This window comes from Dreissena polymorpha, chromosome 12, assembly GCF_020536995.1.
Source record: "Dreissena polymorpha isolate Duluth1 chromosome 12, UMN_Dpol_1.0, whole genome shotgun sequence".
In the NCBI taxonomy this organism is placed as follows: Eukaryota; Metazoa; Mollusca; class Bivalvia; order Myida; family Dreissenidae; genus Dreissena; species Dreissena polymorpha.
In genome coordinates, this window is record NC_068366.1 from 60,229,636 (window position 1) to 60,252,355 (window position 22,720).

Genomic DNA, 22,720 nt, shown 5'->3' on the forward strand with positions numbered 1-22,720 from the left:
AAATCTGGCTCACAGAACGTACTACCTTGACAAATTTGGCGCGCAGTATGTACTACATTGACAATCTGGCTCGCAGTATGTACTACCTTGACAAATCTAGATCGCAGTATGTACTACCTTGACAAATCTGGATCGCAGTATTTACTACATTGACAAATCTGGCTCACAGTATTTACACCTTGACAAATCTGGCTCGCAGTATGTACAACCTTGACAAATCTGACCCGTAGTATGTACTACCTTGACAAATCTGGGCTTGCAGTCACCAACCTATTGTTAGAACTAAGAATAAGGAATAGACTTAGACACAAGAAATCTTTACTTCATAGGTGTTGACTGCTATGCTGGAATTCACAATCTGGGCCTATATTAACTAACCAATTCTAAAAGACTAAAAATAAAGAATATTGTTTTAACTTTCATGTGTGTATGGTATAATACAATTTAATATGACATGGAAATAAACGACGCTTACTACACAATTGATCATTTAGAACTTTTTATTTATGACATAAATAGTATTTTAAGTCTACACATATTCACATGATTAATGTGTTTTTCTTGGTTCTCAGTCTATTATTTATTCTTAAAACAAATAATTGATTGGTAATTATGGTCGAGGAATTTCAACCTTTAATATTCAACCAATCAAGCCTCAACTGTAACAAGAGTTTAAGTGGTCAATATTTCATTTTTTTACGAAGTTTGAGATGTTATCTTTTGAAGTCACTTGCCTTGCTAGTTATCTTTATGGAGAAAACCTTTGTCCCACTTAAGTTACATACTTAATGCTAAGTGTTCTTTGAAGAGGTTTTTGTTGTTGAAATTCCGTAAATTGGGAAATTATTTTAATCTTTAACTAAACTGTAAAGACTCCTGTTTATATGAGGTCTCCTCAAGCCAGGACTGCACGGACAGGAAATTGACAACGGCTGACCTGAAGGAGGCGGAAAAGAAGCTGCAGGAGTTAGTGATGGAGCAGACCCTGAGAGAGCAGACCATCCAGGAGCTGGAGGCACAGAAGAGGCTCAAGGAAGAGCAGTCCCAGGCCATGCTGAGGACGGCCAAGTCTCTAGGGATCACCACCTTACAGAGCAAGGTACCCGAGACATTGCGGCTGTAGTACCTGTCAACAATCATTTGTTATAATATGCTAACACCTGTCTCCCTACCTCAAAAGAAAAGGTGAATAGGCCAGTGGTCAAATTTGGCCATACAACAGACTGAATATTCCTGTCTCTCCCATGACTTTGCTATATATGGAGGGATTTTGAAGTTACTAACTAAATAATCACAAATGACCACCATCACAAGACGACGTGTGTGGTGTTACAATCCTCTCATTGGCTCAAAGTTGAAGGTCTCACTTAGAGGTAAAATGATTAATTTGGCCATAAGACAACTTGAAAATTCTTTTTGAAAATACATGGCACAAATGTTAGTTATATCATGTGAAGACTTCTTGCTTATTACACCAATCTCCATTCTTTAAAGGCAATGTCGCACTTACAGGTCAAAGGTCAAATTTTCAAATAAAAAAGCTTTTAGCACTGCAACTTTGTCATTCAAAATGCAATTTCAAAGTAACCCACCACTGATGAGCTCCATGATTAGACAGGATTTAATTTGTATAACCTGCCTCCCTATCTCAAAGGTCAAGGTCTCAATTAGAATTCAAAGGTAAAATTTTGCCATAAGAAGGGTTGTCCAGGCTGTAACTTTTTTTTCATGTATAATGCAACATTAAACCTTGCTAAAAATTACCTCAAAGGAGTGCATAATGTTTCACCCATCTCATTACCTAAAGTTTCAAGTTCGCACTTATAGATTAAAACTCAAATTGGTCATAAACAACTTTTTGTGTAACTTAAGCAAAGTTTTAAAACAAATTCGAATGTGGCAGCATCTGTTCCATATGAACACATGTTTTTGTCTTTCTGGTGTGGTCTGTGTTGGTTAAGCTAGGCTGGGCTGAGATAGTATTATGTGTGTGTGTGTCTGCCTGTCCCCTCCCTCCGTCCGTTTGTCAGTCCGACAAAGTATTCAAAATGTTTAACATACAACATTCAATCTTTCATACATAGTTTGTATGACATTTAGATGTGCATGTGCACTTTTGATTACTCAGCATTAAAAATAAAATGTCATAGGTCGTTTTATCTTTGTCAAAAAGTCAACGATTTCCTATTTCAGAGTCTAGTTGAGTGTTCCTATGTCAGAGTCTAGTTGAGTGTGTTCCTATTTCAGAGACCAGTTGAGTGTGTTCCTATTTTAGAGTCTAGTTGAGTGTGTTCCTATTTCACAGTCTAGTTGAGTGTGTTCGTATTTCACAGTCTAGTTGAGTGTGTTACTATTTCAGAGTCGTTGGGTGAGTTCCTATTTCAGAGTCTATATGATTTTGTTCCTATTTCAGAGTCAAGTTGAGTGTGTTCCTATTTTAAAGTCTATTAGAGTGTGTTTCTATTTCAGAGTCTAGTTGAGTGTGTTCATATTTCAGAGTCTAGATGAGTTTGTTCATATTTAAGAGTTTAATTGAGTGTATAGTTATTTCAAAGTCAAGTTGAGCTGTTCCTATTTCAGAGTCTAGTTGAGTGTGTTCCTATTTCAGAGTCTAGATGATAGTGTACCTATTTTAGAGTCAAGTTGAGTCTGTTCAACTTTCAGATCTAGTGGAGTGTGTTCCAATTTCAGAGTCTAGTTGAGTGTGTTCCTATTTCAGAGTCTAGTTTAATGTGTTCCTATTGTAGAGCCTAGTTGAGTGTGTTCCTATTTCAGAGTCTAGTTGAGTGTGTTCCTATTTCAGAGTCTAGTTTAGTGTGTTCTATTTCAAAGTCTAGTTAAGTGTGTTCTTATTTCTGAATCTAGTTGCGTGTGTTCATATTGCAGTGTCAAGTTGAGTATGTTCCTATTTCAGAGTCTTGTTGAGTGTGTTCATATTTCAGAAACTATATGAATTGTTTCCTATTTTAGAGTCTAGTTGAGTCTGTTCCTATTTCATAGCCTATTTAAGTGTAATTCAATTTCAGAGTCTAGTTGAGTGTGTTCATATTTCAGAGTCTAGATAAGTTTGTTTATATTTCAGTGTCTAGTTGAGTGTGTTCTAATTTCAGAGTCAAGTTGAGTCTGTTCCTCTTCCAGATCTAGTTGAGTGTGTTCCTATTTCAAAGTGTAGTTGGGTTTGTTCCTATATCAGAGTCTAGTTGAGTGTGTTCATATTTCAGAGTCTAGTTGAGTGTATATTTATTTCAGAGTCAAGTTGAGCTGTTCCTATTTTAGAGTCTAGTTGAGTGTCTACCTATTTCAGAGTCTTGTTGAATGTGTTCCTATTTCAGAGTCTAGTTGAGTCTGTTCCTATTTCAGAGTCTAGTTGAGTATGTTTCTATTTCAGAGTCTATTTGAGTGTGTTCTTTTTTCAGAGTCTCTTTGAGTCTTTTTCTATTTCAGAGTCTAGTTGAGTGTGTTCCTATTTCAGAGTCATGTTGAGTTTGTTTCTATTTTAGAGTCTAGTTGAGTTTGTTCCTATTTCAAGGTCTAGTTGAGTCTTTTCCTATTTTAGAGTCTAGTTGTGTCTGTGCCGTTTTCAGAGTCTAGTTGTATGTGTTCCTATTTTAGAATCAAGTTGAATATTTCCCTATTTCACAGACTAGTTGCGTGTGTTCCTATTTTAGAGTCTAGTTGAGTGTGTTCCTATGTCAGAGCCTAGTTAAGTCTGTTTCTATTTCAGAATCTAGTTGAGTCTGTTCCAATTTAAGAGTCTAATTGAGTGTGTTCCTATTTCAGTGTCTTGTTGTGTCTGTTCCTATTTCAGAGTCTAGTTGAGTGTGTTCCTATTTCACAGTCCAGTTGGGTCTGTTCCTATTTTAGAGTTTAGTTGAGTGTGTTCCTATTTTAGAGTCTAGTTGAGTGTGATCCTATTTCAGAGTCTAGTTAAGTATGTTTCTTTTTCAGAGTCTAGTTGAGAAGGTGCAGGTGATTGCAGGACAGAGCAGCTCCACTGTGTCCTCCAGCAGGTAACTCTCCTTGTATAAACTTGTTATGCAGAATAACAAATGAGCCCTGCGTTTGTTAAACAGGATTAAAAGAATGTGTGCGTTAAGTACTGTCCCATATTAGCTTGTGTAGTCTGCACAGGCTAATCAGGGTCGACATTTCCGCTTTTATGGTATTTTTCGTTAAAAGGAAAACCAGGAAAGAAACAGTTAAGGGTGAATGTGTCGTCCCTTATTAGCCTGTGCAGACTGCACAAGCTTGTCTGGGACTTCACTTTATGTATCATGCATTATACCAAGATTTCCCTGAGCAAGACTCAAGTATTTCTTATGATGATGGCAGTAAAAACTGTCAAAACTGAACTTAGGAAAACTGAAATCCTGTCCCAAATGAATACTAACCATTTAAAAAAATTCCCAACTAGGCATTGATCATTTTTGCAACTTTGAAGCACTTGCTTCTTCAATTATTGAAATATTAATAACAATCGTGGGTTTAGAGATTAAATATTTGGTTTTACTTTTTGTGGCGATGCTGGTTTGCCTTGTTAAAAAAAACGAAATTTTGATTACTTTAAACATGAATAATTTCACAAGAATCCCAGTTTTCAAATAAAAAAAACTTTCTTTTGTTTTGAATGCTTTCAGAAAATGATTATAAAGAATTATTTTTACTGTTTAGAGTGAACAATTCTTATAATACAAACAATGTTGAAATGGAGTGTTTTCTCCAATGCTCGAACACACTTCTGGTATATAAATAGGCTCTACTTCCTTTAGTTGATAGAAATCAAAAGCAGATCTTACTATATTTTAGTTCATCAAAAGCAATCAAAAGAAAGAGCACATTGAAAGATGGTAGCAACACGAGGTTTACGAGAATAAAAACAGAAGATGTCCCTCTTCCCGACCCAGACGACACAACGGTTATTGACCTGACCTTTGATGAAAATGAAGATGGAGACTTTCCACCGGAATCTCAGCTACCAGAGACAGAGACAAAGTCGCCACAAGTGGCACCAGATTTTCCTGCATCGCCTGTACAGTCAACATCCAGAAGTTCTACTGGAAAAAGTACACTTGGTGCTCCGAAATTGAAATCCGCTATGAAATCTTTTCCGCCTGGTTCAAGGAGAAATAAAAATAAAGCCATGGAGGTTGGAGATGAGATTTCTAAGTCGAAAGACAACGCATCAAAAGATACGGAGAAAACTGTCAGTCCAGATTCTAGTGATGTGAATGCTGAATCTGAAACTGCGAATACCGACGCTGAGGGTGCTACATGTGACGCAATCACTGACAGCGTGATCAGTGACAAAGATGATGAAAATTTATCAAATGCGAAGATTTCAGAAGATGACAAACTTGGTGCTGAACATGAATCAAATGAATACACAGAGATACAAGATGTAAAACCTGACACAGAGATTTTGGCTGCATGTAAAAATGAAGTAAAGACAGAAGTTAAGAAGGCATTTGCAGACAGTTGTGTTCAGACTGTGCCAACTGTTGTGAAATTTGCCAGCCCAGAAGAAGTTGACTTGTTAAAACTCAGCGCAGTGGAACAGACACAAGCCCTGCTTGAAAAAGCAAGAGAGTTGGATGAAACAAAGAACAACTTAACAAGTTTGAGAAATAACATCTGTCAACTTCTCAAAATTATAGTCTCTGATTTTGACTATGGTGAGCCTGAAAACATTGAGAAGGTTATCCTGGAGTTCATCCAAGCCAATGAGACACTGGCCTCATCAAAGACTGAGTGGACCTCATTGGCTTACGGTTTATTGTAATGGACTTTATTGGAGGCAGATATACAGGCTATATACAAATGTATACGCTATGTGTAGCCCTTTCATTGTTCAAATTAGAATGATGTTTTTGGGTCATCTTATATATGCCTATTCTGTTCCATTTCAAAAAAGTGTTCAAAGCGAGCTAGTATGAAAAAGACTTGTATTTAAAAGATTTCACAAAACTGTATGTGCAGTCAACATAACTGATGAAGTTAGACCAATGCATTGCAAAGTTTTATCCATAAAAGTAATGTGTCAAAGTCTTAATTTTATCCATAATTGTATTTGTTGTACTGCTCATCTGTCCTGTTGATTGTATGTACCGTCAAGAAGGGATGTTTTGAGTTTTTTCCAGACTTGTGCCAAGTTGACATGAAACAAAATCTTCAATAATATCTGGTGAGAATAGAAAGTAGGAAATTTCTTGTACATGGATATGTCACTGTATGTTGTTAGTTGGTTGGTTAGTTAACCTTTTACCGCTTAGATATGTATTTTGACGCATGTGTAGTCCCTAAGAAAGTTCAATTTAATTAGATACCTTGATTAATAAGCTTAAGTTTTTAAAGCTTCATTTCAAACCCTTAGATACTGATGAGCAGCGAACAGCATAAAACTTGAGTTACTCGCATGCTGTTCTGGTTTTATGCAGGTTGTAAAAGCCATTTTCACTTTGCCTCGAGTGGGAAAGGGTTAATAACAGCCTAGAGATTCTACATTTGTTGTGCACAATGTGTTACAGAATGGTGGGTTGTTAATTCCCTTACCACAATTTTGCAATAAGCAAGATTTTGTAAATTTGAACAGGGGTTTATATAGGAAAAAAAACGACTAAGTAGGCATACCTGATTTGAGAAGAGAGCAAACAATTAGTGTGCATCTCCATTTTAAATGATCATGTTCTTTTGTGAGTCAGGGTTGTAAATATCTGTATTGTTGATGCCAAAATGAGTCTCTTCCACTAGTTAAGATGCACACTGTTATAGAAAAGAAAGATGGTAAATCATGTCTACATCCATTTATATTGGTGAAGTTTTTTGTTGAAAGAGTAAACCATTTTTTTATGATTAAAACAATATCATGTTCTTGCCATGTTAAGAGGGGCATCCATAACCAAAGCTTTATTAAGACAAAAACATGTATGCTTTGAAAATATTGATGTGTTTTATGAGTTTGGTCATGCCCCACGAAGATGCAGGAGGTTACAGGAATACTCTTTTCCCAGCCTCCATCTGTCCGTCCACTTCACTTTCCAGTATCTCCTTTTCAGGAAAATTTGCGCAAGTGTATTGGTCATTGAATAGTTGCGCTTGGTCTTACTGGCTCAATATCAAGGTCATGATAAAATTTCAAAATGTTTTAGGCTCCGTGTTTCTTATCTGATCCATATCTCTTAAACCCTATATTAAGAATTCTATGAAGCTTGGATTAAATGTTAAGGTCATTAAGATGATGTGCACAGGGCACAAAGCTCAAGGTCATGATCACTTTAGAAGGTCAAATAATGTTGTAACTTTCATTTTTCTGTCCGCTGCATGTATCTTATACCTTTGCATAATTTTCATGGAACATGGTGTGCATTTGAATTGATTTTTTATGACAAAAAATTCCTCCTCTGTATTAACTCTCTTAAGCAGTGTGCGAAAGGCATTTATCAGTCAGCACTAGGTCACGGTCACCACTTCAAAGCCAAAACTATCACTGCTGGGAATACAGCTGCCAGGTGGGCTGCATTGTTACAATAAAAGTGGTTTGTTTTTGTTTTGAAAACAGTTTTTACCTGTTAATAATTATTGTTGTGTATCAGTTTTAATGTCCCCCACCAATAATGAATATAGTGGGGGACATATTGTGTTTGCCCTGTCTGTTGGTAGGTTGGTTGGTTGGTTGGTTGGTTGGTAGGTTTGTTTGTTTGTTTGTTTGTTTGTTTGTTTGTTTGTTTGTTTGTTTGTTTGTTTGTTTGTTTGTTTGCTCCAACTTTAACATTTGCCATAACTTTTGCAATATGGAAGATAGCAACTTCATATTTGGCATGCATATGTATCTCATAGAGCTGCACTTTTTGAGTGGTGAAAGGTCAAGGTCATCCTTCAAGGTCAAAGGTCAAATATATAGCTTCAAAACGGCGCAGTAGGGGACATAGTGTTTCTGACAAACACATATCTTGTTTTTCTAGTCAAAATATGCCACTTGTATTGTGTAGTTATTATGTGTTCATTACCATTTTCATGAGAAGAACCATTGATATCAAAACTTCTTTACCTCAATCTTTCTATGTCAAATTGATTCCAACTTGGACATAACTATTGGTTGTGTAAATTAATATTTCTGTCTTTTTTTATCACAAACAGCATACATCGATGCTAAATTGATGGGGAATTGGCATGACATAGTTGTATCATATTAAACATTTGTCATAACAAATAGTCATGCTCTTACTGTGTTGTACTGTCAGTAAATGTTAAATTATGTTCATTCATTTGATCGCTTTCTTCTGACGTAGTTTGAAATCATGATTTTGATTTGTGAATGTTTTTCTAATCAATTATTATATGAAGTAAGACCCTTGATTGTCTCACATGTTTTGACACAGAATGCAGACTGACTGCATTTGAGGCAGTCTCTGTGAAAAAAAGGGCTTAACCCTCTACCACTTACATGTACATATTTTCACGCATTTGTTGTCCCTTAAAAAGTCCTATTTAATTTAAGACTGTAATCAAGTCTACTTAGAGGCAAAGTGAAAATATGCAAAGAGCATAAAACCAGAACAGCATGCGAGTAACACGCAGGAAATTCAGGTTTTATGCTGTTTGCTGCTCATCAGTATCTTAGGTTGGAAATGTAGCCTTTAAATCACGAAACTAGTAAGAATGGTCTATAATTGAATTTGATTTTCTGAGAGACTTTGAACGTGTAAAAGTGCCTCTCTGAGTGGTAAAGGGTGATAAGCATTTCAGAGTTGTTACCTCATGTGTGTGAGGAGACAACTTGACTGTGTGGAAGTTAAGGATTTACTTGTTCCATCCAATCCTTCCCATATTTGCACAGTTTAGGTATGGCCAGCATATCAAAAGAGGTAAATGTTATATCTGGATTATTAAATCATATTGCAACATTCAGTAGACTCCACTCTTGAAGGCCAAATGGTAAAAACCAAAGACAAATTGGAAAAAATGCATAATTTGCTTATATAATAACATTACATAATTGAATCAAACGCTTACATCTTTTTTATTAATCGTAAAAATTGTTTTAGTTCTGATCTTCTGCTTTAAGTCTATAGTGTCTGAAACAGATTTAGAAATTAAAAAATGGGGGAGGGGAGAGTTTCGGGTACCGATTTGAGTATTTATGTCGAGTTTTGCTTGCACACACTTTAATCATATGAAACTCGCTTGTGTTGGGGAAAGCTGCAGTATTATGAATTCAAATAATGGGTCATTCTGTTTATGACAGTATCTATTTATTATAGTCAAGTATGCAGGGCTTTATGAGTATGATCTCATTTAAGAATAATTAACTGCGCAAGACACATATCTGGACTGCTGTGTTTTTGATGCATAGGTCAGTATTTTGATCACCTCGGTGGGTCTACTTCTTGCTTTGTGTTTGCGTTCTTGAATTTTTTTGAGGGAGTGAGGGGTAAATTTTATTAAGTATTTGTTTACTATAAAAAGTACATTATACAGTTTGTAATTGCATAAAATGAAGAGTTGTATGTTGTGTTAACAGTTACAATAATCACTTGTATTGTGTACAGGCCTCAACAATTTGATCAGTTTTTGGACAGATTTTGTCTTCGAAAAGCACAGAATGAGAACAATTATTTGTCAATATTTAAATAACATTTTCATTTAAGACACAACCAAATAGCTTAATGCTGCCTTTTTATGTCATTAATTGTTTTTTGAAAAATAAACTCTTATATTGTAAATAAATAGGGCAAACCGAATTTCATTTAAAAAAAACCTCTTAGGTGAAATACATCAAGAGCTGGGTAAAATGTACATGTTTGGCCAAATAATAAAATATACTTTTATTTCTTGTAAAGATTTTTAGGTGCTGCAAATCCAATGAACATCTTTTCACTTTGTTGTGGTCTAATTATATCTCTCTTAAATTGAAATGTAGCTTTTTGTTGAAAGTTTTAATAAATACTATGAATTTCATGGACATTAAAGGATGTTTATACTCTTATGATACCAGTAGTATTTCTTTGTACATATTTTGCTACATAATAATAAAATCCTAAAAAATCATAATTTTAAAATGATCACAAATGTATTGAACATAAATTATCTTTATGTTGAGGTTGTGCTTAGTTTCTTTACTGCCTGACAATCAAAGTTCTTCTTAAAGATCATAACACTTGGTTATATTGTTGGATTAGAAATAATATAAGGTCTAGTTTCTGTGTGCAAAGTAAAGTGAACAGTTTGAAAACATGCAAACTTTTTCAAGTATTTTCAGGGATGTATCCATATTTGTAATTATATACCATTTTAGTTTACAGTTGTTTGCATACCAGTGTATGAAGTTAAACATTTTATTTTAGATAGTACGGTATATAAATGTAATTTGGTTCAAACTTAGTTTTGTTTTTCGCTCTTCTGAGCGTACCATGCTCATGATGAGCTTTTGTGATCACCTTTTGTCCTTTGTTCACTGTGTGTCATCTACTTTCACATTGTGAACGCTCTAAAGGCAAAATGTATTGCCCAAACTTCATAAACCTGATCCGATTCATTTTTCCAAATGATATGTCACCAAGATCAAAACCGGGTCATGTGGAGTAAAAAAACTAGGTCCAAACGTTATGCAACTTGCCCAAAATCCATTTTCTAATGACATGATAATAACTCGTTTGTGTTGGATATTGGTACAGGTCCATTGAAAAACATAGCAGCCAGAGGGGGCGAAAAGTTTATGGCTATAGTCAAACCTTGTGAACACACTAGAATTCTCATTGTTTCTCCTATCATTAAGCTTTTTATATTGTCTGTTAAGTCGCCATTGTTAAAGTGTTTGTGATATCTCTAGAGATCAAATTATTGGTCAATTTTCATACAAGTTAGTCAGAACTTAATGTATTTAGATTAAATTTTGTCAACATAAAATCTTGGCTTAGTCCAATACTTGCTAATGTGGAGTTAAAAACTAGTCAGGACATCAACTTGAGATAGATTTAGAATACTTTGGAAAACAGATTTGTTGTCCAATCAACCTGAAACTGGCTAAGGAAATTGTTTTGTCCTATTAATATCTTTGTAAAAAGAGTCAAAAACGGCTCCAATTGTTTCAAAACATTACTGCCAGGGGCTTTGGCATTTTTCTTGTGTGACTTTTTCTAAAGGTTGTGAACAAGTAATAGATCTTGTTTTTACCTAATTATCATGCTGCTTCTGATAATATTTGTTCTTTTGATAATACATAAAAGAGTTCTTTGGAAATGGTCCGATGCAAACTTGATCAAATAATAACTGCCAGCATGAAATATGTGTAATAAGAGGTTAAAAAGATTGGTCGAAAGTCATATTTATAACACAATAAAAAAACGCATCCGATGATTACAGTTTCTTTTTTTGTCTCAGGCGAACTTACAAGGGACTTTGGCCCCTTTGTTTAATTTTAAGATTATTTCATCTTGCAAAATCTGCTGATTTGTTCATACCTGTTTATTATAGTTTTGTTCCCAAATTTGAAGATGTGTATATATTTCGTTTTATATGATAATTAAAACTGTAGATCAATACAGAATATATTTTGTGTAACGTTTTTCTGTTCTCCAGTGTTCGCACATTTCAGTCTGATTGCCTGCCAACGAATGGCCTTCTGCTTCAAATATTGCTCATTGCTTGCAGAGGTACCATTGTCCGTGTACTGAGTGCACACCTTGTACAATCAATAACTAACTGCACGAGTCGTCTCTTTTTTATTGTCAAGTGTCTCAAAATTAATAAAAAAATTCAAAGTTTCATCTTCACACTGGTCCCCATTTAGTTTGATTTTAAAGTCCTGCAGACTTTCACCATCATTTTCAGCCTGGTGACGCAACAATTCGTAAGATGTTTGCAGTTTAGTAACTTCACTTGACAGGGTTAGATCTTCTTTCTGAAAATGAAGTGAAACCTTGGCTATTTCAGTTAACAAGTCTTTCATAAAATGAATGAACCAAATAAATTTTAATTGCATCATTTTTAAGGATTCCTTGTGCTTTTGCGCGATATTGGCCAGCTTTTCTATCGTCCTGGCTGTAACTCATATGCATGACAAGGATTTTCCAGTTCGTGACGAGTTTTTATATTTCCCTCAGCTTGTGGTCCATCCAACGTGTTCCATTGCATTGCTCCGGCTTTGTAAAGTGTGTATCTATAAGATCAGCTATTTCCTCCGCTTCCCTGTTTCTTTTAGCTGAACCCCTGTAGAAATAGTAAACACTGGTAAGAACTTCAACAACATTGTCTAAATATTCGCCCTTAAAAATGTATTTTAATGACAGTTCTAACCTGTGAGCTAAGCACTAGACAGCCAAGATCTATGGAGCAGATCCCTGATTTTTTATTTGCTGAACTTCACATTGTTTATGCCCCATCATCACTTATGCTGCATCAGAGAAAAACCTAACAGTTTTTTGTTTATAATCCTGCATTTTAGATTCATCATAGGCCAAGTTGATGGCAGTGACAATGCCGTCAGCTTTGGTACTGGGGGGGGGGGGGGTCTTTCAGTTTAAGGTAACAAATTCTGGGATAAAAGTCATCAAGTACTTTCACTATTAAGACCTGCTTCTCAGAATTTGAATTGTCAGTACATACATCACAGTATATGCTTAAGAATGGGGACTTGTTTTCAGGTCATCAAACAACATCCTGCAATGTGGCCAATGAATTCAACACAAGCCTTGTCATTCAGATATGTGTCACCTAAACTTAGGCCATTGTCAATTTGAATTTTACACAATCCTTCAAAATCAGTAAAGGGCTTAGCATTATTAGCCATACAAAGCAGTTCAAAAAAGTTTCTCCATTGTTATGTCCCCAACCACTAAAGTGGGGGACATGTTTTTTTTGCCCTGTCTGTTGATTTGTTTGTTTGTTTGTTGGTTTGTGCAAACTTAACATTCGCCACAACTTTTGCAATATTGAGGATAGCAACGTCATATTTGGCATGCATGTGTATCTCATGAAGCTGCACATTCTGAGTGGTGAAAGTTCATCCTTCAAGGTCAAATATATGGGTCAAAATCGCTCATTTAATGTGCACTTTTGCAATATTGAAGATAGCAACTTGATATTGGGCATGAATGTGTATCTCATGGAGCTGCACATTTTGAATGGTGAAAGGTCAAGGCCAAGGTCATCCTTCAAGGTCAAATGTCAAATATATGGGGACATAGTGTTTCACAAACACATCGCTTGTTTCCATTTGAAATTCATCTAGTTTCATCAAGCCTTTAATCAATGAACTTGGTGCGCCATTCTTTTTCCTGGGCTGCCTTTGCATCAATGAACCTTCAATGAATGACCGAATCCCTGTGAAACTTGACAGACTCTTTCTTGATTGATGTGCATCCTGATGGCTGATTCCGAGTAATAGTACATACCTGCAAACATTAACTAATATCAACGCATACTCACCGGATAAAAAATAATTAGTCACCTTTGTATCAGGCCGATATCAGCTTAGAAGTGTTATTAACCCATTTATGCCTAGCGTCTAGAAAAAGGCCTTTACAAACAGCATGATGCGGCGTCTCATCAGGGTCTGCGCTGTTTGCTTAAAGGAATTTCCGTAAGAAATATTCTTAATATAGAAATAAATATACTAGACATCCCTCATTTTGGAAATAAATTGATCCAATTTAGAAGGATGGGAGAGTCCACTAGGCATAAATGGGTTAAACATACATGTATTTTAAACACTTACGTCGCGGTTTACATCACCATTCTAGGTTTTATAATACAGTTCACAACCCTATATTGATAGTGATATTTATATAATATAATCACTGGATACGGAGGAAATATAAACTTTAGTTGTTATCAAGACGTATGTGTTCACTAGAACTGCGTTCTTGGAAAACTGGGCTTAACGCATGTGCGTAAAGTGTCGTCACAGATTAGCACGTGAACTCCGCACAGGCTAACCAGGGACGACACTTTACGATTTTATGAAATTTTCTGTTTAAAGATAGTCTTTTCTTAGCCAAAATCCAGTTTAGGCGGAAAGTGTCGTCCAAGATTTGCATGTGAACACTGCACAGGCTAATGTGGCACGGCACTTATGGTACATGCATTAAGCCCGGTTTTCACAATATAAGTCTTATTGAGCTGTAATAAAAACGAATGTGTTCACTATTTACCATCACTTCGAGGCGTTTACCGCCTCTGTCTTTGAATGCATTTATTACTTATTTCTTGGTTACGTAGTAGATACATGTATAGTGTTCGCCCTACGATTTGAAGGTATTTGTTTCGAAACCAACTCTCATCTTTGGAAACCAAGTTTACTCAAATACGTTATGCTTCTAGATTGACCATTGAAGATCAGGCTACCAGAAGTTCTTACTTAAAATTAATTCAACCAATCAACCGAAGCGTATGCAAAACAGGTTTTGAATTGAATCAACCTTAAATAATACGTTGTAAACTATGTTCGTGTATAGCGTTTCTTTGACACTACGGGACTAATCGGTGCGCACTCTTTTTTGCAAATGTTGACCGCTTTTGGCCCATGTCGACCGCTGCAGGTCCCCATATCGATGAAGGAAGCTCGACTCCCGATGGGACTAAGAAAGGACCTGCACTTTAAGGCGAGTTCAGAGATACCGGAAGTCCAAGAACGCTGGAAGGACCCGAATCAGGGTAAGAGGGGGTAGTTTATATTGAATTTCATAATTTTCAAGTGTGCATTTTGAAATCCGGATCTCCACAACTTTGGAACGATTTATGTGTTGGTACGCACAATTCTGATATAAGCCTTTGTATGTACATATGGAAGTGCCATTCAGAGGGTTGATAGTGAGTGATAACGAAAAGATTTAAATCAGTAAGATTTGTTTGTGCCTGAAGATGAGTTGGGGTTTCCAAAATCTTGACAAATAAAAATTACAAGATCTTTACTAATTAAAACAAATCCCTACATTATAATATGAACTAATGATACCACAGATGGTATTTTCTACGTTCATCGATGATAGTTACGCGAGAAAAACTTATGATGCAATTTAATGTGATAGGAATATTAAAATAATGTATCAGTTGTCTGTTTAAAAGTGCTGTTTAGTGATGTTTTTGCGATGTTTTGAGAATTGTATCGCGGGGATAACAGAATCTTTAAAAGTAAATGAGTGAAAACTGAAAGATACTTTTTAACTGGTTTTAACTGAAATAGGTTTACAAATATTAATGTGTGTGTGTGTCTGTGCATGCGCAGGAGACGTTGACAACATGTTCCGGGACTTAGTGCCTCTACAGCTGACTTGTCTTCACAAGTACACCACCCTCATCCCTGGTACAGTGGAGGCAATGAACGCTATGAAAAAGGAATTCGGTGAGTCCGACATTCCAACCACCATCCTGCCTGCCCCCATCATCATCCCATCTGCACAAAAATGTAGAAAGACTTGAACTCGTCTTTGTTACATTGTTCGACGCAAAACAGTGATGCAGGCTTGCCCACCAACGCAATTTTTTCCTCCGCTTGCGCTTGTTTCCTCCGATGAACAACACCAAAATCGATATCTATCTGTAAACATCGGATGTCTATCCGTAAAAATAAATAATAAATCGAGTAACTATCTGTTAGCAAAAAATAATTGGACATCGCAGCTTTAATTGAAAATTCAAAATTTTCGTGAGTCGTATAAAAGCGTTAGGGAGTAATGCCGACACACACTCTTTTTCTGCAGCCCCAGTCCCTCACCTCATAGCAAACATGTAGTCTAATTGCGAAGTACCAACCTTTACGAATAGTAATTTTCATTTTGTTTATTTGTTACATTATTTAGTCGAATATATTTAAAAAATAAGACAGTGTATAGATTATATTTTGGGGGGGGGGGGGTATTTTGTCCGCTTGTGTTCTTTTATAAATTGCATTTTTTCTGATTATTTCATTATTTCCAAACATAAACAATAACAGCTGGGTTTTTTTCTACTTATTGTATATAAATATATAGTTAAATGTACAACATAATAATGTTCTTCCTCAGATTTGTTAATAGAGGTAATTTTTCTGGAGTGCACATATCGTTTTTAAATGTAATAACTACCATATCATATGTCCTTTCTAATTAGTGTGTATTACGATGTATTTATTTGTTGTTATTGTTGTTGTTTATTTTTTTAACATTGTTCCGTGAAAACTGGGCTTGAGGCATGTGCGTAAAATGTCCTCCCATAATAAGGGACAAACCTTCCTGCCTAAACTGGATTTTCGTTTAGAAGAGTCTTTCTTTAAATGAAAAATTCTATTAAAGTGAAAATTGTCGTCCCCTATTAGCGTCTGCGAACTGCGCAGGCCAATCAGGGACGACACTTTACACACATACATTATGCCCAGTTTCCCAGAATGCGGCTATTTTTTCTCCGTTGACAGGCATGAAGATCGGCAGTGCGACCGGTTTTACCCGGTCCATGGTGGACATCCTGTTGAAGGAGGCGATCAAGCAGGGATTCAAACCAGAAATGTCGTTAATACAGAACGAGTTAGTAAATGCACACAACATATTGGCAAATCCACAGAACGAAATGATGTATGCACAAAATTAAATGTCGTTAATACAGAACGAGTTAGTAAATGCACACAACATAATGACAAATGCACAGAACGATATTATGTATGCACCTAACAAAATATCGTTAGTACAAAACGACATTGCAAATGCACATAGCATTATGACAAATATACAGAACCAAATGATGTTTCTACATGACAAAATGTAGTTTACACAACACAACTTAGTAAATGCACATAACATAAAGACCAGTGCTATCAGAAGGCAGCATTGGCGTTCCATACACAGCCGTTGTGACGAAGATGCTCCTTAAATTTGTTTATTAAATGGCATATACTTGGTTCAAAGCATGTTGCTGTAGATAATATTTGCATTAAAGGTATTATATTTGGTTTCATATTTACGTCGGAGGGAAAATGGGTATAAGTATGCGCATAAAACTGAGTCAATAGACGTTACATATTTTGCTCACCGTATCCAAAACATGCGCAATCGGTCTAAAAAGTGTGGATATGTAATATGCTAATGTGATGTCGGAAAATTTAGGTCGAAGTGTCCGCAGCATATTCAAACTGTGTAAAACGGGCTCATAAAGTATTCCCGCTTCTTTCTTCAGGAGACGAGGCGGTCCACGTTGCCCCTCCGAGGCCGTTGATGGTCTACCGGAACTAAGATATACTCGACATAACGCCCATACAGGCCGTCGTAAAGGTAAATATCTTGTTTAGAGCCACGTTCTGGAAAAACTGGGTTTAATGGATGTGCGTAAAGTGTCGTTCCAGATAAGCCTATGCAGTCCACACAGGCTAATCAGGGACGACACTTTCCTCTTTAATTGTATTTTTATTTAAAAAAAGTCTATTATCAGTTAAAATTCAGTTTAAGCGGACAGTGTCGTCCCCGATTAGCCTGTGCAAACTGCACAAATTAAACTGGGACGGCACTGTACGCACATGCATAAAGTCCGAGTTTTCCAAATCGATGCTCATTAATACCTCGCGCAGACTAATCGTTGTCATAGGCCAGGCCGAGTCACGCGGTAATCATGTATTTTCTTGATTTTCTCCCGCACAGCACACTCGTTCTTCATTTGTTTAACCTGAGAACGTGATGAATTGTATTTCTTTAACTTATGCAGAATATCGCTCTGGATCAGCAGACGATTTATTCCATAAATCAGTCTATCTTATGGAAGATTCCGGAGATAGTCGATGTATCACGATTGGCAGAATACTCATTTTTATTGGTAAAGCAGGGTCGGGTGAGGCTTGTGTATTTTTTTAAATTTACACCATACAGCGTACTCGTTTTAATTGGTCTAGCCTGCATACTTACCGCGCATTTTTCAGTGTTTGATCAATAATGATTTTTTCTTATATCGTATTGAATACAAGTTTTGAATTGGTTTAGCAAAATTAAGTGATGACCGTGTATTTGTCATTGTGACGCCAGTAATAATTCGTATCCAGCCATTGATATATTTGTCAGATTGAGCCTTCAAAAGCCGTCATGTAAAATATACAAGATAATGTCATCAAAGATATGTTGATCACACTTTAGTCCTGTTATTGGTGTTATCACTGCCTTTTACTGACCTCGGACGCTATGATAATATTGGTACGGAGTCAGTATACATCACCTTATGTTTATGGAGTATTCATAAATGTTTACATTTACCAGGTCAAGTTAACTTTTGAGAACGTCAGTATGAAATAAACGAATAACGATGTGGTCAATATAATTATTGGGCTGTCCGGCTAGCGCAGTGGTTGGTAAACGCGCTTCTCACCAAGGCGACCAGGGTTTAAACCCTGTAACCGGCAGCGTGCGAGCTTGCTTGGTGGTCAACATACCGGACAGTTAGGATATCGTCCGGATGCAAGGGCTTCATCCCACAGCATAAGATCAAACCACAATTAAAAATGTTGAAATACAGCAAATAGCGTGACATTGCAGCTATAATTCAAAATAAGTACTAACTTTCGTGAGTCAAGTAAGTTAATTGGGTAGGAGTTGTAGGACACACTCCAGGCCCTAACAAATTGAAGCTTTACGCGTGGAAGGACCTCATAAACTTTGAAATACGCACACAATTGTAATTCCAGGTCGACGACACCGTCAGCGGGGTGGGGGAGGCACTCGATGCCGGCTGCTGGGGCGTATGCGTGGCCAGATATTCAAATTACATGGACTTTGATAGCCTCGAACACGAGGCGCGGATAGATCCCGAAGACATGAAAACGAGACTCGAGCATGCACGTGACCTACTGCGTAAAACTGATGCGCATTACGTCATTGATTCAATTGCGGAGTTACCGGAAGTTTGCGCCGATATGATTTCTCGTCTTGCTCGCGGGGTATCCCCATGGCAAATACCGATTAGGTGTTTTTGCGTCAGTTTTGATTTTTTGTTTTATGGTGTTATACAGTTCCTATGTTGGTCAAATGTTTATGTAACATAAATATGTACTGTCTATTTCATTCGTTAGATGTTTCTTGTTGTTACCGTTGATACTATTTGTGTGGCTATATGATACTACTCAGACGTTGTAATTGTATCATTTGTTTGACAATGGTCCGTATTAAAAGGAAGACACTGAAGTTGTTCGCTATTGCATAATTTAAGACGCAACTCATTTTTCAAAACTGATCGCAAGTTTGACATGATCACACGCCATTCAAATTTACAAAAAGTGTGTCATAACGCACGGGTCGAGATATGTATGCACTTTTTATCATCCTATTTATTTTATAGAGATAACTTAGACAAAATACCAACAACATGGCCCTTTTTGACTTTCTGAAAGCATAGAAAGTATAATGAAAATAGTAATGAGAATTGAATATAAAGACAATTTGCAATCACCATCATATTAAATGAATATTGTTGGAATATCGAATACATATCTCACTAAGAATATAATTTCATGATGAAAATACCCTGTACAAAACTTTTGCTTTTTGACACCATATACAAATTCAAAATATACAATAAGGTAATTGATTAAAATAAATAAAAAATAAATCTGCGAGCAATACTTTTTACTCACGAATTAGGTAGTCATAAAGACAGCCCTGTTGACCCGTACTTTGTTGTTTATGCATTACTTGTTACCCTAGCAGTTCACACGGTGTCAACAACTCTGACCTAAACATAGGTATGTAGCACTAATGCGCTTTTTCAACGTAGCTGTTTTACCCAGATTTTCACCTTAAATGACTTTAACGTAACGCCTTCAGACACGCACGGATATTTTCGAATATTTCATAGGCTGATTCGAGATGAAACCTCTGAACTTAGGCTACATCACTGTGTCTGGGCTCAGCGCAAAGGATGTAGCACTGTTCAGTGTAAGGAACTACTCTCTGTATGTTCAAACGACACAAATTGTGGCCCAGTTACAATTACGCGTTAAAATCCATCTAGCAGAATTTCAGGGTCAGTACTCGTTCACTAAATAGTCCGGGGAATATATAATTGACTATCGATAAGCACATTTTGCTTTCAAGATTTGAAAGCAAGCATTACCGAAATAGTATAGTGTCACGATAAGAGGAAAATCGTTTAATTATCCAACCACAATGTTTGCCGTACTCTGGAAATCGTTCCTGAACGCCTGGATAGGCTGCCCTTATTTACAAGTTTGCTATTTTGAAATCAATTTTGTATCAAAAAGCATTGTGCTAAAATGTGCCATTTACAATTTTCAATGAGAATTTTAATGACCCTCGTCATGCGAAAATGGGTCTTATTCCATATGCGCCCATCATATATATAGCTCAATAAGTCTAGACAGGAGTTACATAATGAGACAATAACACATTGAGTGATTTTATAGCGAACAGCATCACCTCTGACCAGACTGCGCAAATGCACATGTTGGGCTTAGGATACGCTGGCCGAAACGCATAAGACCTGTTTGCGCATGACGCGGCTGTGAAAGTGTGATTTAAATGTGTCGAAAGAAAACTGCGTGTAAATCAAATATTAACATACGATATATTTCGATTGTGAATAAATATGCTCATAATAAAGCATGTGAGGACACATATGATGTGCACTCCTGTAGTATAATTTTTATCTGGTTACACTAATGTGTGGTTTGACAATGATAACACACATTTCATGCGGTGAATATGCGACTAACAAGTGAAAAAACACACACAATAGTTCAACCTTTGTTTTCAATTTAATTATTTAGAAACGAAAATTGCGAACTTTATTTTAAAGTCAGCATTTACACCGACTACCTTTTAAAAAGATATTTCTTGTTATATTTAGTTGTTTTTTAAATTCGGGTTTTAGCGATTATACAGCATTTTGGGGGTTGTCTATAATATACCTGTAGTAATTGGTGAACTCATGTTCAACGTTTTATAAATTGAGAATTGTGAATATAAACAAGCTTAACCTTCTACTATTGCGTTGTTAGCACCCGTAAATACAAAAGATCGCCGCTATCTGTTGTTAATATGAATATACATGCATGCCCATTTAAAATTGCCAAGATAAATGTTATTACTTTCGTAAATTGGAATGTGTCAGGTGGCTGATCGTTTATAAAGAGCTCTATAGCTGATAACTGGCCTATAAAGAGCCTTTCTCGGTATCTTGGTATGTAATTCAAATTACAAATTGTGGAAACTATCGACTTTTCTAAATGAATAATAAATCTTTCCAGACCAAATTGTCACCCCATTATAGCCAATTATCTTATTACCTTGGTAAATAAATTGCTAGCCAGTCAAATTAATTTTTTTTAAATTGTGATTAATTTACCCCGACAGCATGTCTATCACACAAACAAATGACCGCTGCCAGAAATACAGATATCTTATTGAGGTATCAGTTTTCCAACAAAGTTTGAATTGTGGTGTTTTTTCATGCAACACTTTCATTAATGTTATTTATTATTTTCAATGTTCACATTACTCATGTAAATTATTTCACCCAATCCAATATTAATGATTTAAATCTTGAATATTTGTTTTGAATGTCTCTTAAAACATTGTATATAATTTCGCTTATGATTGAAAGTCCATCTTAAGTTAAGATATCCCTGAGCAGCTTTGTGAACACTGGACCTGATCAATACACAGGCTACTGAGTTGTTCCTGATCAAGGCTGGAAGGAGCATCTTAAATATGAGTCGCATTCTGAGAAAACTTGGCATAATGCAGTCCGCACAGGCGAATCAGACGACACTTTCCGTCTAAACTTGATTTTCTGACTTCCTTGAAACTAAAAGAACCATAAAAGCGGAAAGTGTCGTCCTTGATTAGCCTGTGCGGACTGCACAGGCTAGTCTGGGACGACACTTTACGCACATGCGTTATGCCCAGTTTTCTCATAACACGACTCATATAGTCATGTCCGAGAGATATAAGACAAGATACAACATTTGAAATTCCGCCAATATTTAGTGGAGTAAATCCTCATCATCAATTTGAAGGCGCTATTTACATGGCTTAGATCAATATTTTTAATTTCGAGAGAGTCTTTTAACTTGAAATCATAAGCACCCTTAGACACAATCGAATCCCCTAAGTAAATACCGTTTTCATCGAAACTAATTCACCGCTAACAGGGTAATACCTACAGTCCAAATCCACATCTTTCCACAAAGAAATGTGTCACAAGTGTGATAGGATGAAATTTAACAAATGCTTACTTTGAATGCATTGTATTAGGGCAAGAATATTTTTATTAGCTATGATTGTAAACAATTAAGTGAAAATGATAAAATACTTCTTGAAAAAGGTGATTATAAGTCAGTGAGAACTTAAACAATGTACGTTCATAATTACCTTCAATTAACGTCTGTACGTTCATAATCACCTTCAATGAACGTCATTAAATTCAGTAAACACTAATTTAGGCCACGAACAATTTTGTATTTATATTAATGTGAAAGCGGTGTATTGATATTGAATTCCAAAGCACACCGGAAATTGGTTTTCTTTTTCAAAAGGTTAAGAACAAACTGGTTGTATAGAATACAAGCAATAAAAAAGTCAAATATTTTTTCACACACATGTAATTCTTTGAAGTATGCACGGACATCTTTCTAGGCAAAACAAACATAAACAATATATGTGTTTGTCATAAACACTATGTCCCCTACTGCGCCGCTTTGAAGCTATATATTTGACCTTTGATCTTGAAGGATGACCTTGACCTTTTGCCACTCAAAATG

The 22,720-nt window shown here is 36.1% G+C and overlaps 1 protein-coding gene and 1 pseudogene across 20 annotated transcripts in view; both read left to right on the forward strand.

Annotated features, from left to right (window-relative positions):
* The window catches only part of LOC127853319 (MORC family CW-type zinc finger protein 3-like), a 382,815-nt gene that overhangs the window by 313,064 nt on the left and 47,031 nt on the right, over nt 1–22,720 (forward strand). For 17 of the 20 annotated variants that reach the window (XM_052387759.1, XM_052387758.1, XM_052387746.1 and 14 more), the window contains 3 exons: nt 887–1,099; nt 3,949–4,010; nt 4,807–11,542. In XM_052387759.1, coding sequence (XP_052243719.1) covers nt 887–1,099; nt 3,949–4,010; nt 4,807–5,779 — 1,248 coding nt within the window. In that variant the 3' untranslated portion in view covers nt 5,780–11,542. Of the gene's footprint in view, nt 1–886; nt 1,100–3,948; nt 4,011–4,806; nt 11,543–22,720 lie in introns of those variants that run through there. The other 3 variants (XM_052387760.1, XM_052387749.1, XR_008036565.1) reach the window with 2 other exon arrangements.
* The window catches only part of LOC127852654 (phosphonoacetaldehyde hydrolase-like), a 28,967-nt pseudogene continuing 20,745 nt past the window's right edge, over nt 14,499–22,720 (forward strand).